The sequence below is a fragment of the Herpailurus yagouaroundi genome, unplaced genomic scaffold (assembly GCF_014898765.1).
Source record: "Herpailurus yagouaroundi ecotype Mexico unplaced genomic scaffold, PumYag 164, whole genome shotgun sequence".
NCBI classification, from domain to species: domain Eukaryota; kingdom Metazoa; phylum Chordata; class Mammalia; order Carnivora; family Felidae; genus Herpailurus; species Herpailurus yagouaroundi.
Window position 1 is genome coordinate 12,721,295 of NW_024412405.1, and position 17,003 is coordinate 12,738,297.

At 42.6% G+C, this 17,003-nt stretch overlaps 1 protein-coding gene across 23 annotated transcripts in view; it reads left to right on the forward strand.

Moving 5' to 3' along the window:
- Nucleotides 1-17,003, forward strand: part of DOCK9 (dedicator of cytokinesis 9) — a 290,375-nt gene that overhangs the window by 93,938 nt on the left and 179,434 nt on the right. For 8 of the 23 annotated variants that reach the window (XM_040487181.1, XM_040487183.1, XM_040487186.1 and 5 more), the window contains exon 1: nt 16,439-16,698. The exons of the other annotated variants lie outside the window; for them this stretch is intronic. In XM_040487181.1, coding sequence (XP_040343115.1) covers nt 16,573-16,698 — 126 coding nt within the window. In that variant the 5' untranslated portion in view covers nt 16,439-16,572. Of the gene's footprint in view, nt 1-16,438; nt 16,699-17,003 lie in introns of those variants that run through there. 23 annotated transcript variants of the gene reach the window in all.

Consider the following 17,003-nt stretch of genomic DNA (forward strand, 5'->3'; position numbering starts at 1 on the left):
CCCCCCCCCCCCCCCCCCGTCTGTCCTGAATAGTGGGAAGGAGGGCACAGGCACTTGAAATGGTACCACTGGAAAGGATTCCTAGTGAAGTTATGCTGTTCTTCATAGTCCCTGCCTTCCTCCATGGTATTTGTCAGTTCTGGTTGCTTCTTTCCACGACAGCCATTTGTATCTCCCCAGGTTGGGTAGTACCTGGTTAAAATAATAGACGCTCTTTGCATGTCAATTATATACCTTTTCCTAGGAATGCATATTTTTTTTTATTTCCACATCTAATCTCCCAAACGTTTCTGTGAAGTAGGTTGAAGGCAAGTGTTACTCTGCTTATGGCGCAAACATGGCAGCTAGATAGTGGTGACATCATTTCTCAGGTAACATAACAAGATTATACTAGCTAGGTGGTTGGCCCAAGAATTAGGAATTTGGAGTCTCACATTTGGCCCACAGGGGTAAAATTACTGTACTGTCATTTTCCCGGGAATTTGGTAGGAAATTGAAGTATTAGCAGTTACTCATATTTATGTTAATTATTTTTATTACTGCATATGCTGTGGAAAGGAAAGCTCTGCTTTATTGAGGAAGTGGGGGGTGCCCGGGGGGGGTCTCAGTCGGTTCAGTGTCTGACTTCGGCTCAGGTCATGATCTCACTGTTTGTGGGTTTGAGCCCCCCGTCGGGCTCTGTGCTGACAGCTCAGAGCCTGGAGCCTGCTTCGGATGCTGTGTGTGTCTCTTTCTCTGCCCCTTCCCCTCTCATGCTCTGTCTCTGTCTCTTGAAAATAAACATTAACAAAAAATGCAATGTTATTAAGGAGGGAGAATTCAAACTCCTGACCGCGGAATGGAAGTCTCTACTTTTCTCCATGCCCCCCTTCCCACAGGCCCTGTGATGCTTCTTCACTTCAGGTCTTACTGTTCTCCAACCCACCATGTTCCTCCAACCCTCCGAACCTTTCTGTATATGTGGTTCCTTTCCCTGGAATGCCTCTTGTAATCTTCACTGCTTGACGAAAGCTTGCTTACCCTTTAAGACCCTGGTTTTTAAGGTGCGTCCCCAGATGAGCAGCATCAGGAGCGCCTCCAGACCTGCTGCATTGGAGGCAGCCGTGGGACAGCGAGGCTGTGGCAGCCCCTCAGTCCCGGAGGAGGGCCAACACAGGTCTCCCTCCCAGCTCCAGCAGCCTAGAGAGCATAGAAGAGGGCCGGGCAGTCTGTGTTGTAATAGCTCTCTGAATGATTTTGACACAACAGAGTTTGAGACCCACACGTGTCGGCGCCTTTCACATGCACCTCATCTCTGAAGCTTATCCGGAGAGTTCTTGAGAGGTTGTCTTTCCTCAACTCTTCCTGCAACCAAATGGCAGTAGCTTAATGCTGTCTGAGGAAATTGGAAACGATGGTCTTTCTGTCTGACCAGGAAGGGAACCCAGGATTGGGAGCATCTAGCCCAGCAACTGTTCAATAAAAATATAATGCCAGTCACATATGGAATTTTACACTAAAAAAACAGTAAAAAGAAACAGATGAAATTAATTTTAATAGTATGCTTTATTTAACCCAGTATATTCAAAGTCTTTTCCAACATGTATCAGTAAAAACTTACGAATAGGATACTTTATGTTTCTTCTCATACAAAGCCTTTGAAATCCAGCGTGTATTTTATATGTAGAGCTTATCTCAGTTTGATTAGTCGAATGTCAAATGCTCAGTAGCCCCATGTGGCCAATGGCTGTCATACTGGCCAACACAGGCCTAGCCTGTTTCTTCTGCCACTCGTGGTATTGAAGTTACTTGCTCCCCACTGGATTGTGTGTTCCTCACCTCTCAGCCCTGCACAGTGCCCTGTGGTTAGCAAATGCCTGCTGAGTGATTAATTGAGCAGACAGGGGAGTTAATGCATGAATCAGCTCATTCACAAATGGATTAATGAGTAAATACAGAGAGCGTTCCATTGACTACTTTCACGAATGTTCCTAAGAAGTTCTCTTATGTAATAAATGCTGGGTCGCTCAGAATGTGACAAAATTAGTGTCACAGTAGAAGGTTGAAGGAAGCCCAGCTAGCCACAGTGGTAATATGTATCACTGAATTACAGAAAATCTGAGCCGAAAAGAACTTGACCATCAGACAGTTTGGTGTCCTAATTTGATGAGCCTGTGTCCCCAGGACAAGTAGAGACTTGGAGGTGGTATGTCAGGTCTGGGGAGCTGGATCTGCTGACCCTTTTGGTTGATTTAAATCTATTGCAATAAACCCAGAAGTCCTATGTTTGCCCTGAAATCAGTGAACACACATTGTAGTATATGCTGCAGTTATTTCAAAATGAGATGTTGGGGAAGTGTTAACATAGTCTCCATTTAAAAATGCTGCCAGGAGCGCCTGGGTGGCGCAGTCGGTTAAGCGTCCGACTTCAGCCAGGTCACGATCTCGCACTCCGTGAGTTCGAGCCCTGCGTCGGGCTCTGGGCTGATGGCTCAGAGCCTGGAGCCTGTTTCCGATTCTGTGTCTCCCTCTCTCTCTGCCCCTCCCCCGTTCATGCTCTGTCTCTCTCTGTCCCCAAAATAAATAAACGTTGAAAAAAAAAATTTAAAAATGCTGCCAAACAAAACTTGTTTGAGATTTTTTGTTTATTTTACTGCCTTCAGGTCTTAAATCAGCATTGAAGGCTCATGAAAGTTGTCATGAATCTAATGTACACATCTGAGTAAGAGATTCTGTTTAAAAGGGGAAAATAATAGTGTGTTGAACCTATAATATTGGGTAAGGGGTATTTTTTTCATTACTGGCCTAATTGCAGTGAGTTGTGGAGGATACATATGTGGAGGATACATATGGAGGATGTAACTTTGGCATCTTATTCCTCTAATGGCGGGAGAAAGGAAATCCTTACACATGCATTTGCCTTTCTCTAAAGAGATTGCTTCATTGCTTTCAGTTAGCAACCGTGGGGTCAGAAATTTGAACTCGAATGAGAGCTTTTAACTCAGCTGGCAAACAAGGTGTTTGAGAAGGGATTCCAGGCAACAAAACCCTAGGGTTGGTTTTGTTCTGTGTTCTCTTTGGGAAACTATCCTGCTAATAAGCAGGTGTTTCAGTCTGTGATCATACTGTTAAAAGTATTTGAGAGACGTGTGAAACTTGTCCTGCTCTGTAGGTTCTTTCTCATTGGCTCGAAATTGAAAGGCATTTCATTTTGACAGGGGCCCAGGGGAAAAGAAGAGAGGAAGGTGAGTGAAGGGTAATTCTGGTGGAAGAATCTACGCACAAGTTTGTGTTTTTCCCCAAAGTCCAGGTAAATAGAAATGATCAGTCACTAATGAGTCAAAGCCTGCCATGGCGTCTTGATAAGGCCAAGGGTGTGTGTTCCATCCTGTGGAGAATAGTAAGCGTTTTGGCCTCATCCTTAAGCCACCCCTTGCTTTCAGCCAAGGGCAATCATCTGTGTCATACCTGCGCAGAGACATATCCGGGAACCCATCCACATTTCCTTGTTATGGACCTGTGTTTAAACATCGTGGGTGTTCTTGTCTCTTTTAACTTAATAAATGAGGATCTGTGATTCTCAGACATAGATGGATGAACGCCTCTAAGAGGTCTCACCTGGGTGCTGCGCAGGCCCACGGGTCTCAGCTCAAGATTCCAATTGAGCAGTTTGGGGTGTTTTCTGGAATCTGCATCATACAGAGGTGAGCAGGCATTTGACAGGTTAAGATCAGGAGGTGGTAAGGGAATATTCCAGATTAACAGGTAGCATTTCTGGAGGCATGGGGAGGCATTGCAGACAATCAGTGGTCTTTGTCTGTAAGACCTTGGGCAGGCAGTGGTGAGGAGGGCAGGGAAACCACAAGGGCCTCTGCGCCTTGTTGCCCTACAGGCTGGGGGTGGGGGGAGGGGGGGGAGCAAGGGTTGTCTCTGGGGCTTATCACAGTTCAGCACGTGGAGAGACTGCCCTGCCTCAGGAGGCAGATCTCCAGGTTATACTGCCTGTTTCTAGTGTCTTTCCTGTGGGGAATTAGAGCGAGAGGAAAGTCTTTGCTCTCACATTTTCCCTTTCCCTCCCTCTGTTCCAAACTTTGAATGATTAGGAGGTTTCACCTCTGTGTGAACAATTAAAGAAAAGAGGTTTTAGTAGTGGGGGTTTTAGTAGTGGGGGTTTGGGTCTTTGCCCAAATTGCCACTGAATCACTTAATCATCTAAGGAAGAAGAATGTGTGTTCAGCTTGAGTTTAAATCTTTATCTGACAAGCTGCTTGCTTGGAGAGCAGTTTTTTTTAAAAAAATTTTTTTCTTTTTTTTACATTTATTTATTTTTGAGAAACAGAGTGAGACAAAGCGTGAGTGGGGGAGGGGCAGAGAGACAGGGAGACACAGAATCCGAAGCAGGCTCCAGGCTCTGAGCTGTCAGCACAGAGCCTGATACGGGGCTCGAACCCACAGACTGTGAGATCATGACCTGAGCCGAAGTTGGACACTCAACCGACTGAGCCACCCAGGTGCCCCGAGAGCAGTTTTAAACAGACTTTGATTTTACGTTTATGCTCAAGGAAAGTACAAATGGCCCCTTATTACCCTGTTTAAAGTGGTTTTGCCACGTACCAGCTCTGTGACCTTGAACTAGTTCTGTGACCTTGGACTAACTCCTTAACTTTCGTGCCTCAGTTTCCTCCTCTGTAAAATAAGAGTACCTGTCTCAGGGTTGATGGAGGAATAACTATCCTGTGTATCACAGTGGTGGGCCCAGAGTAAGCCCTCGCTGAGCAGAGCCGTGCTGGAGCCTGAGGCAATAAAGTTCATTTATACCGAACCCTTTTTCATTTCAAGTTTTATTTATCGTGGCATTTTTTGGGGGGTATTATTTTTGATTTTTTGAGAATTTCATTGAATTTTAACTATATTAATTACTGAGTTTTGATGCTTTCTTAAATTCTATTCCTGAATTGGATACCTCACTAACCTTCCCACAAGTTGTGCCCCTGGAGGAACATGTTATATGCATTAGCTACTTTGTGGACATGAATTTTTAAAAATTTCCCAAATAGTAAATAAATGGCTTAAAAAAAGTTTTTGAATGTGTTTAAAGTAACACGTGCTTGAGAGAAGTTTTGAATATATAGATAAGTAGAAAGAAAGGAAAATAAAAGCAATATTTCCATAGTTCAGACACAACTGCTATTAACATTAAACTTCAGTGGCTCCCCTAAGGAGATTTCTGTTCAAAAGGGAGATGAAATTATGTTTGAAATAAAACTTAAATAAAATTTTGATCTATTTAGTTACCAGATTTAAGATTGATTTTGAAACATAGCTCCAAAGCATAGTAACTATGCAAACTTAAGGTAAGTTATTAACTTTATAGGAACACCAGTTTCTGTAAACAAAAACACCTAATATAGTGTTACTATTATAAGGGTTAAATTGAACCAGTCAGTTGGTTGAGTGTCCAACTCCTGATTTCGGCTCAGGTCATGATTCCAGGGTTGTGGGATCGAGCCCCGCCTCTGGTTCTGTGCTGAGCATGGAGCCTCCTTGGGGTTCTCTCCCCCCCACCCCCGCTGCCCCTCTCCACTACTCACTCTCTCTCTAAAAGAACATACCATAACATAACATAAAATAAAATATTGATCTGAATTAAATGAGAATGTATGTTGGGGGCCTAGTACCTAGTAGGGACTCAGGTAATGGTTTCCTTGCCCACCTCTGCCATCCCCCAGGTTACTCATTATCTTCCCTTTCCTCTTCTCTTTGTGTTGAGATTCTTGTGTGACAGTTATAAAATAATAATAATAAGTATTGGCTTATAGATTTTGGTCTTGGCAAAGCATAAATGGAAGTGTGTGCCTGGAGAGTTCCTAAGTGCTCTGTGTGACATGGAAGCCTTGTTTGTTTTGTGTTTAACCTATTTTTGAATCAACAGAGGGACTTCAAGACCTGGGCTCTTTTTATGAAAGGGCCAGTGGAAGAATATTCACAGCCACTAGTGTTCCAGTATTCAGAACCTGATTAAACATCACTTTCTTTCTTTTAACCATATTCTTCCCCTTGTTTGAGTTTTTCCCCTTGTGTGAGAGGGGGCAGCTGAAATAAAATAAAACCACCGAAACGTAGCAGAAGTAACAGGACTATTCAAACAACTTTAGTAAAGGAGCAAAGGTGGCTACAGCTCTGTCACCATTCCTGTCACCATCCCTGTCGCCACTACCGCCACCATCAGTTTCTAAGTGTGTGTGTTTTGATTTGGCAGGTGCAGAGGAGGCAAACCTTGGTGTCTTCCTTGGCATGTGACCCTTCCCATGCACTGTGTTTGTATCTCCTGCCCTGGTCCCTTTATTTGTAGCTTATCTATGAAGAAATTCATTCAAATTAGTTCCATATTTTTGCAAGCACGCATGGGGGAAAGTTTGACGTGTCAGGATGTGTTGTCCAGGAATAACGTTTGAGTCCCCTAAAACTGGCTTTGTTTTCTATTCCTTGGCAGTCTCTTGATTTCACATAGGAAGTCAATCACAATGAGCTTGGAAGAAGTGGAAAACCATCCTTTAGGCAGCAGGATGAGAAGGGATACATCATCTTTGCTGCTGATGAGTTTATCTTATGCAGGGCATGTAATCTGCTTTTTAAAGGTAGGGATTTCCCAATTATTGTTAGGGAACCGGTATTATTGTAAATGGTCACTGTCTTTTAAACGCAAGTTAAATCAGGCCAGAAGCACTAGGGGGTACTCCATAACTCACTTTGCCAAATTTCCTCCTGGTGGACTTTCCCCTTGCAGCTGGGGGGTGTTTTCCTTTTTGCAGAAGTAGGTGTCCTGCTTTTGCCTGGAGGCCTGTCCTCTCTCCTGCCCCCAGGATAGGTGGCTGATGGCCATGAACTATGACACCAGGGAGTAATCAGAGCCCTGTGCCCTCTGCCAGCTAGCCCCATCCCCATCATCTATAAATCAAGGTGGTCGATCAGTTTTGTTTTGTTTTTTTTAACATTTGCTTATTTATTTTGAGAGAGCGTGGGTGTGCTTGTGTGCGTGGGGGAGGGGCAGAGAGAGGGAGTGAGAATCCCAAGAAGGTTCCTCGAGGTCAGGCAGAGCCCAACATGGGGCTTGATCGCACGAACCATGAGCTCATGATCTGAGCTGAAATCAAGAGTTGGGTGCTTAACCAACCAAGCCACCCAGGAGCCCTGGTCCACCAGTTTTGAGCCTTAGTAGCACTGATGGAACTCTCTTTAAGTGGAGTTAACCTACACAAAGATTTTACAGAACCAATAAACTTGGAGGGTGGTCATTTGCGGTTTTCATTAGGTTGCTCTGGGGGGTGGATATGGGGAGAAGTGAAAGAATGGACTTTTGTCTTCCATTTATAACCGAATAAAGCATTTTATTTAGAAGGAAAAACTTTAGTGCTTAAAAAAAAAAAAGCTTTTGGTTGTTTTTCTCACGAAGCATACATTATCTGGCCCTTAACCTCAACCTTTGGCACGTAGAGAGGAAAATTAGAAAATTCTTCATTTGAACTTCCATGAGGCTTGGGTCTGTGATGAATCAAACCAAGATGAGGCAATTTCTTCATTTATTCTATGAGCAAACATTTATGGATCGTCTGCTGTGTACACACCACATACACGCCACCCTTTCTGCAGTGCTTAAAGCTGACAAGGGTAGATAAAATGTGCTGGGACACCTCCGTCAGGGGTGACGCTGTGTGGCTGGCCAGGCCTCTGTAACTCAGGCCAGGAGTTTCGTTTCTTGAGAAAAATCCCAGGAACATTATGTTTTCCTTTGCTTTGTAAATTTCCACCTCTAAACCAAATCTTTGACACTGCTGGCTGAGGTATCATTATTGTGATTAAAATAAACTGACAATTTACAGAAAAACTATTGGTGTGCAGAGTGTAAAAGTTCCATTTCCAGACTGCGGGGATCCTGACTCTTCTAAATCCATTCAAGAAATATCTTTTGAGCATCTACTCTGTTTTAGGACCTGGGAATAGAGCAGTGAACAAAATAGACAAAAATCTCTGCCCTCACAGAGCTTCTTTGCCTTTGATTTTTTTTTTCAATTGGGATTAGACAGACATGGAACAAATAAGGAAAATAGAATACAGAATGCCAGATAGTGATAGAGGCTGTGGAAAAATGGAAGCAGGGGAAAGGGGATGTCATGGGCGGAGGTGAGGCTGTCTTTACTGGGAAGCTTCTTGAATATTTGTGGCTGCATGCAGTACTCCTGCACACAGTGGGACACATCCATTACCCGCTTGGGTCTTGGGAATGTACTCAATCTGGTTAGAATTTTAATGGTGGACATTGATCCCTCTTTTCCAGGTGAGGGACCTGGGGCCCCCAGGGAGTGAAGTTGCTGTCCTAAATTCGCACCCCCAGTACTGGAGAGCAGTCTCTAGAAATGAAGGACTCTCCATCTTAATTGCCTCATCTGAAAACAGAGCCTTCTTCAGAGCCTGTGCTCTGCTGTCCCATTACTGTGGGCTTATCCCAGAGCTGTGTGGAGAGGGCAGCCGGCCTCCCCGTGACATCCTTCCTGACCGATAGAACATCCTGTGGTCCTTGTCATCTGCCAGCCCCTCAGCTCTGTCCCTGCTCCTCTGGAGGACGGTCCTCTGCATTTAGAAACATTTACTATTTAGTCTTTGTGTTTTTCTTTTGTGTGTAGTGGGGAAATGGGATATTGAAATGTTTATCATTCATTGCAGTGGTTTATTTTCCCTGAAGCTAATCAATAAAGGAAGTTTTAATGGTTAGTATAGACCTGTAGAGCTGTAAGATTTTTTAGTGTAAGTCCTTCGTTTTATAGGTGAAGTTTGTGGGACCCAGACAGGTGAAGTGACTTTTTTTCTCTTTTTTAAGTTTATTTATTTATTTTGAGGGGGAGAGAGAGAGAGAGAGAGAGAGAGAGAGAGAGAGAGAGAGAGAGAGAGAGAGAATCCCAAGCAGGCTCCATGCTATCAGCGCAGAGCCTGACGTGGGGCTGGATATCACAAACCGTGAGATTATGACCTCAACTGAAATCAAGAGTCGGTTGCTCAACTGACTGAGCCACCCAGGCGCCCCTGAAGTGACTTTTCTAATATCACACAGCTGTTGAGTGGTATAGTGGGGGCTAAAACCTCAATGTGAGCTTTTTCTATACCATTATCTTGCAATTCAGCATATTCATTATTTTTTCTGAATATAGAGGTAATAAGTGCTTTTGATGAAAATTTGGAAAGGGTTTAGAGAAAAAAAAATTACTGATAGTCTCACATACCAGAGTTAATCAGCAGTCACATATTTATTTTGAGTCTTGTATGTGTGTATTACTGTGGGCATTTTCTCAAAGTCATTAAAAGTTCTCAGAAAATAGTTTGGATTGCTGATTTGCCCTGTTTTGGAGGTATACTTCATTGGCCTTGGGTTGTGCATCTGGCATGACATTTCATGTAATGACCCACTTGCTGACTGGCCATCACTCAACGAATGAGCAGACTGTAGGTGTTGACAGTGGTGATTGCCATTGGATGGCTTGTTTAGTTAACTGGTGCCTGGTGTTTAAATTGCTGTTGTTGTCTCTACTTAAATAGAATTTGAACCTGCTAAGGTGAAGAGCTTTGTATCCCCAAACTTTGGTTGGCTCTCTAGCTCATTTCTCTGGACCTCAGTTTCCTTATTCTGTGAGTGGATGATCTTCCCTTGGCCCCTCCTCTGAATGTTAGATAAACTCTAATGGCCTCTCCTCAGAAAAATCACAAACACACAAAATTTTGAATGTAATTTTTGAGGGTTCATGGACCCCCCCAAGTTCAGCCTTGAGTTCCAGGCTAAGAACCACTAGACTAGATGATGATGCAGATTCTATTTCTGTGATCATTTGATTAGATCTCTGATGACAAAAAAAAAGTTGAGGTGAGCATCAGAATTTATATCAGATTTTTAAAAGTTTATTTATTTATTTTGAGAGAGAGAGCACACGAGTGCATGGGAGGGGGCAGAGAGAGAGAGAGAGAGAGAGAGGGAGAGAGAGAATCCCAGTACTGCCAGCACAGAGCCCTGCATGGGGCTCAATCCCACAAACTGTGAGATTATGACCTGAGCTGAAATCAAGAGTCCGATGCTTAACTGACTGAGCCACCCAGTGCCCCTATCAGATTTTGTTTTTATTTTAACTTTTCAAAGAGGCCCCAAGGGTCTGATGCAGAAAACCTGTTCCTCTCCCATCTCTACCTGCTCCCACATCTGTTGCCCTTTTCATCACTATATCCCTCTTCCACCGTAACTATCACTTTGTGTCCTACATCTGTGACTTCCACTCCCTGTTGTTTTGCTGCTCCTTGTGCCTTCTGTATCCTATATTTTTGTTTCTCTCAGAAGGGCAGATCATTTCCCTGACACCCTTTCTTTTCTTTGGCCCGCGATCTGACCAGGGACAATACACTGGAAAATCTATCATTTGCTTCTTTTTGCAATTTTTCTTAATTTGTGCTTGCTGTTTCACTGTCCCAGAACAAGAGAAAACAGATGATTACTTTGGAGTAGAGACTACGTGTGTGTGTGTGTGTGTGTGTGTGTGTGTGTGTGTGTGTAGTCTATATGTATATATATGTACATATGCATATATAGTTGTTTAATATTTAGACATATGTTTAATATATATGTAAATCTACCCCAAATTATGTTTATGTCTTTATATGTATATATTTTATTTAAATATACTTTATACATACCTTAAAGGTGTATATATATATGTGTGTGTGTGTGTGTGTGTGTGTGTGTGTGTGTATATTAGCCTTTAAAGTTAATTATTATATTTTACATATCCTTCTGATATGCTAAGAGCCCCTAATAGAAGAGTGGGAAATTTTCTTGAGGTAATTGATATTTATTCCTCGTATGGGTTACTCCTTATGTGATTATTAGCTACAGCAAAATGCAGTTTTAAATTTTATACAATTCATTGCTAAAAAAATTTATTTGCATTCTTTTTTTAATTTTATTTTATTTAAAAAAAATTTTTTTATTAACGTTTATTTATTTTTGAGACAGAGAGAGACAGAGCATGAACAGGGGAGGGTCAGAGAGAGGGAGACACAGAATCCGAAACAGGCTCCAGGCTCCGAGCTGTCAGCACAGAGCCCGACGCGGGGCTTGAACTCACGGACTGTGAGATCGTGACCTGAGCTGAAGTCGGCCGCTCAACCGACTGAGCCACCCAGGCGCCCCTTATTTGCATTCTTAAAGGTTCAATTATACTGTTTCCAAGTATACCTTTGTCTGAAAAGTGTCTAGCAAGTTTTGCAGGGTAATATTTTCTTAGCTGGGAGAAAGGAACATTTTAATTAGTAAATGGTCTGTTGGGTTTCAGTTTATTAACAGTTAAATGCTTTTGCCTTAATTTGGGCCATTAACAAATGAAAATGTTTGCATATTTCTACAACTACTAAATTTTACTTTAGAGCTAAAGATAACCAGTGACACAAAACTAACGTAAGCATGAATTCAGCAAATGCGTTTTGAGTGCCTGCAGTACTTAAGATGCTGGAGATGCAAAGGTGGTTAAGATCTAGTTCCTGCCCTCATGAATTTATAGTCTCACTGAAGAGTGTGACACATACAAACTTAATAAAAGGTGGACTGTGAAAAGCTCCAAAATAGAGGTAAATAAAAGCAATGCCCACAGGGTTGCTAGAAGAGGAGCTAATCAATCCTGGCTAGCAGGAACAAGGTGGCATTTAAACTGGTCTTAAGGCATGTGTAGGAATCCTGGGTGAGAGGGTTGTAAACTCTTTGTTTTTCAAAATATGACGGAGCTTGATCTTACAGTGGGAGGGGGAAGTTGGGAGCTGTAGAATCTAAAGTTAGCCTTCTTTGTGGTAAAAAATTGCCCTTGGAAATTTCTATAAATCTTCTCTAAAGTTTTCATGGTTTTGTGTACCCAATCTGTATTTGAATAAATATTAAAATCTGAGAACTGAAACTCATTATACAGAAGCTTTCATTCCATCCTTCTTCTGAAGTGTTCCTACTTTCCCACAGGGTTTACTCTGTTCTGTTTAAACAGTAAAACTCTATACCTTTGATAATGTTAGTAGATGGGTTTTTTTGTGTTTTTGTTTTTGTTTTTTCTTGTAAGGGTTAAACCAGGTAACATATGAAAGAACTAGAGGCTGCTGGATAGTAGGAGCTCAGTAAATGTTGGTGGACTTGAATCCAGAGGTCCAGCATATACCTTGTTCTTTGAAATGTTGCAAAGAACAACTTGGCCACCTACTTCCCATCCTTCTAAGATGGCATTTCCTCTTGTGACTGCTCTGACCAGATGTCACTCTCATGTCCTTAGATATCGATCTCACGAACCCTTTAGAGAAACCACATCGTACTTGGAGGTTTAGGTTATGGACTTAAATACTATACCATGTAACTCTCCTAGACTGGCAGACTTCTAAAGCATTTGGTTGTCCCAAATGAGCAGAACAGAACCAGGGCACTTGACATAGCCTGAGAAGTTATGTAGCAGGAAAGCTGGCAATAGTAACTCCATTCCTCTAAGTCCTGAGAATTTCCTTCTCATAAATTGGACCATTTGAAGGTGATAGATTACAAGACCATCTTGCTCTTAGAATTGCTTTCCTTTACCCAGGATTTAAGTATAATGCTCTAAGATCATGGTGAGAAAGCATTGTGAACTTTGCGGTTGCATTTCCTATACACATGTTGAGAACCTAGTATATTAATCAGTCCCTTTTTATGCAAATCTCTGCATGAGAAGCTTAAAAAAATTTTTTTTTCTTGCATTACAGCTTGGTACATTTTCTCCTTTTGGTGATATGAATTAGGGAACTGATGGTGTTTGCCGTAATGTCCTGGCTACCTGGAAGCTCAGAGCCAATTTAAAGTTTTTTCCTTGATTACAAAAGAAATATCAATTTATTGCTAAAATTTTGAAAAATACAGGAAAACTGTAAGAAGGAGATTCCTGGCTCATGGGATGAGTACGTGGGGTTCAAGATGACTGTTAGAAGGCAGCTGTCATAATCAAGCAGCAAAGAGTAAAGAACAGTTGATTTTATTAATTTTTAAAAAAATGTTTATTTATTTTTGAAAGAGAGAGTGCCAGTGGGGGGGGGGGGGTGCGGTGGACAGAGGATCCAAAGTGGGCTCTGCGCTGACAGCAACAAGCCCAATATGGGGTTGAACTCGTGAACTGCGAGATCATGACCTGAGCGGAAGCCAGATGCTCAACTGACTGAGCAGCCTAGGCACCCCAAGAGCAGTTGATTCAAAAAATGTTTTAATTAACAAATTTTAATTAAAATTTAATTTAATTAATTATTTACCTTAATTAGTTAAATTAAAAAAATTTAAAAGACTTTTTAATGTTTATTTATTATTTTTGAGAGAGAGAGACAGAGATAGAGCACAAGTCGGGGAGGGGCAGAGACAGAAGGAGACACAGAATCAGAAGCAGGCTCCAGGCTCTGAGCTGTCAGCACAGAGCCTAATGTGGGGCTGGAACTCATGAACTGTGAGAGCATGACCTGAGATGAAGTCGGACACTTAACCGACTGAGCCACCCAGGCATCCCAAGAGCAATTGATTTTAAATTGAAGCACTTTGTAATGTATTGTCACAATATGGTTGGTGAAGCTGTCATTTTAGATCACATAGCCAAAGCCCTGAATTTAAGATGAAGGCTAATTACTTCAGCTGGGAATAACAACAATAACAGTAATTACCATTAAATGAATACCTACTATGTACCTGGCACTGTGCCATGCCATTTTTACCTTTTTACCTCTTCACTACATAGCCTTGATGGGACTAAACCCAGATGCTGCCTTTATCTTTAATTGCTGATCAGTAGCTTTTCCATATTTTGCTTTTTAACAGTTGGCATAATTGGAATAGACAATTGGTTCATAGTATCTTGGTTAAGAGTGTGTACACTGGGTCCATATTGCCCCCGTTCACTGTAGCACCTTCTGCACATGTGGAACCCCTCTGTACATCAGTTTCTGCATCTGTAAAATAGGGATAATCATGTTACCTGCTTGGTTGTTACAAAGATTACTTAAATTATCCATGCTGGACACTTGTAGTGTTCATACAACAAATAACCTTTTAAGTTCCTGTTCATTACTTACAGAATGTCAGAGTATTTTTTTTTAATGTTTATTCATTTTTGAGAGAGGGAGGGAGAAGACAGAACACGTGTGCTCACATGAGTGGGGGTGGGGCAGGGACAGAGGATCCAAAGCAGGCTCCAGGCCCTGTGCTGTCAGCACAGGGCCCGATGCGGGGCTGGAACTCATGATCTGTGAGATCATGACTTGAGTTGAGTCGGACATTCAACCCACTGAGCCACCCAGACACCCAGAATGTCAGAGTATTTTAACTAAATACACAGGGTAGCATTTCTCTCAAAGTCCTGATCTGCCAGTGAATTAAGGAAGATGGGGAATTGAGGAAGAATAGGGCTATTTACAACTTCTCAAGCCAATTAAAAAAGTTGCTCAAGTTGTTGGTTATGCTGTACTTAACTGAGACTCAGTGGCTTCAGACTTTCTTGCCTCTTCTGATTTATAGGACATTTATAAGTTTTTATTTAACTGCTACTTTAATTCTGTATTTATGTAACTGAAGCTCTGTGTTTTGGGTGTTTTTTTTTTTTGTCCTCTTGTAACTTTATGAAGATAGAGTTTTAAAATTCATATATCATGTTATTTTGGAACCTAGATTTGGCAAGTGGGTGTATATTTACCCTGAAAGATTAGCCAAGGTTGAGAAATGGAGTAGTTAAAAAAATTATTGTAGGGGAGCCTGGGTGGCTCAGTCAGTTGAGCGTTCAACTCTTGATTTTGGTTCGGGTCACAATACCAGGGTCGTGAGATTGTGCCCCAAGTTGGGCTCTGCACTGAGCATGAAGCCTGTTTGGGATTCTCTGTCTCTCTCTCTCTCTTTCTCTCTCTCTCTCTTTCTTCTTCTCCCTCCCTCCCTCTGCCCCTCTCCCCTACCCATGCTCTCTCTCTAAAATAAAATATAAAAAAAAATAATTGTAGAAACTTAATTTTTTAATGGACTAGTTGAACCCTTGTGACTGATTACACAATTAATGTTCACACTCAGGATTCCTGGTGTTTGAGTGATATAGACTGGCGTGGCTTGGCAGGCCATGGTGGGAAAAAAAGAGGACACAGGGGCATAGAGCACCGTCTTGGCTCTGGTGATGCCCCTCTGAGCCCTTCCTGCCTCAAATACTTTGCCTGGAAAGCGGGAGCCTTGTACCTGTATCTTTTATGATAGTTTATGCATTTCCTTGGGTAGTATACCTTATGGCACCTATTTTTGCTAAATAACACTTAGTTCCATTGTTTACTTATTATTACTACTACTTCTATTATCTACTGTTACTAAATCCTCTGATTTCAAGGAAATAAGCAGAGTAACTGGGAGAAGTTTTGCAGGATCCCAAGATGTGCAGATTAGTATCAATCCCATTTTAACGCTCATTTTCCATGTAATTTTTAAATAAATTCCTTAAGACTTCTGTTTTAGTTTTTCCTTTAGATTTTTAAATGATTAAAAAATTATTCCACTAATAATGTGAAGAAATAGCAGGCTTTGGGAAAACACATTTTGGGTGCTATCACCATTGAAGCATGGGATGGTGACCCAGCTACTCTCCTGTGCTTTTGTGTAACTCTGTATTAATTATATTAATCTGTCATATATGATGTGTATTCCCCTTGCCTTCCCAACTAGTTCTGACTTTCCTTGAAGGGAGAGACCCTGCCTTATATTTTTACTGTGATCCTCTCAGTTTCCAATCCTGGGCTCATTACCCATGCACCTGTTGATTTAAAGTAATATTCTGTTTTATAAAAGCATTTACCATGATATGTAGCATCCCATGAAACTGTTTGATGACCTCGTCTTTGTGGCATAAAATAGATAAATTAAGTTTCACGTGCTGAGGTCTGTCTTGCGGGGGAAACTCTTTCCTTACACCTGCACACCTACACATGCAGGTTATGGGAACCCCTCACTCTTTGCCCTTCCCCGTTTTGGTCCTCAGCCAAGCATTTGGTGTTTAGCCCTAACCGTGGAGGAAACCATCCAGAAACGACAGGAATTTTAGAACGCCCAGACAACCTAGCTGTGTCTTCAACTCCAGGAGCTTCAGATTTGAAGTAATCATGAAAGAGTCTAACTGTGACTTATTTTCTTTTAAACACTGCACTGTTTTGATTCGGCTCCATGTGGCCCACGCCGCGCGGATCCGACACAATGAGGCCGGTCTTTATCAGAGAGGCAGCACACTGTGTGTTGTACAGTTCGGGTTTGTTTTCCTGCGGCCGGCGTGTGGGAACCTCCCATTTTCTGAGCAGTAGTAACAGCCCTGGGGGCCGGCCCTCGCTGGCCTGCCCTCCTACCCCCGCGGGCCCTGCCGACCCAGCCAGCCGGCTGACCACTGCGCTCGGGAAGCCAGCTTCCTTTCCTTCCTCTGGCCGGTGGCATGCGTGTGCCTCGTACTGCCAGGGACTCGCAGCTGTCCCGGTTGCAGACTGTCTGATTTGCGTTTCCAGCCGAGAATGCAGGCTGATAAATGCAGGACAAGCACTCGAAGCGTCAAAAAGGAGCTAGTGATTGAATCCCCCCTGCAGCGCAAGGATGCGGCTCCTGGCGAAGTGGAAGCGGAGAGCCCAGGGCCAGTGCTGGTGAGAGGGGTCGTCTGTTGTCTTCTCCACCGGGTGCTTTTCCCGTGGGTGCGCACCCACTGCCTTCTGGCACTCTGGTTTTAAAACTTGCTCTGTTCTGCCTGTCTCTCGAGAACTCTCTCCTTCCTTCTGCAGATTCACTTTGGTTGCACTTTGATTTTTCTTTGGGAGGAAAGATAATGTTGACATTTTCTGGGCGAGTGTGGTTTCCAGGAGGCTGCTTTGTATAGAACAACTTTGTATTGTTCAAAATTATGTCCCACCTAGCAGCAGCGTGGCCAAACATAAACCCAGGGAGGCGCATT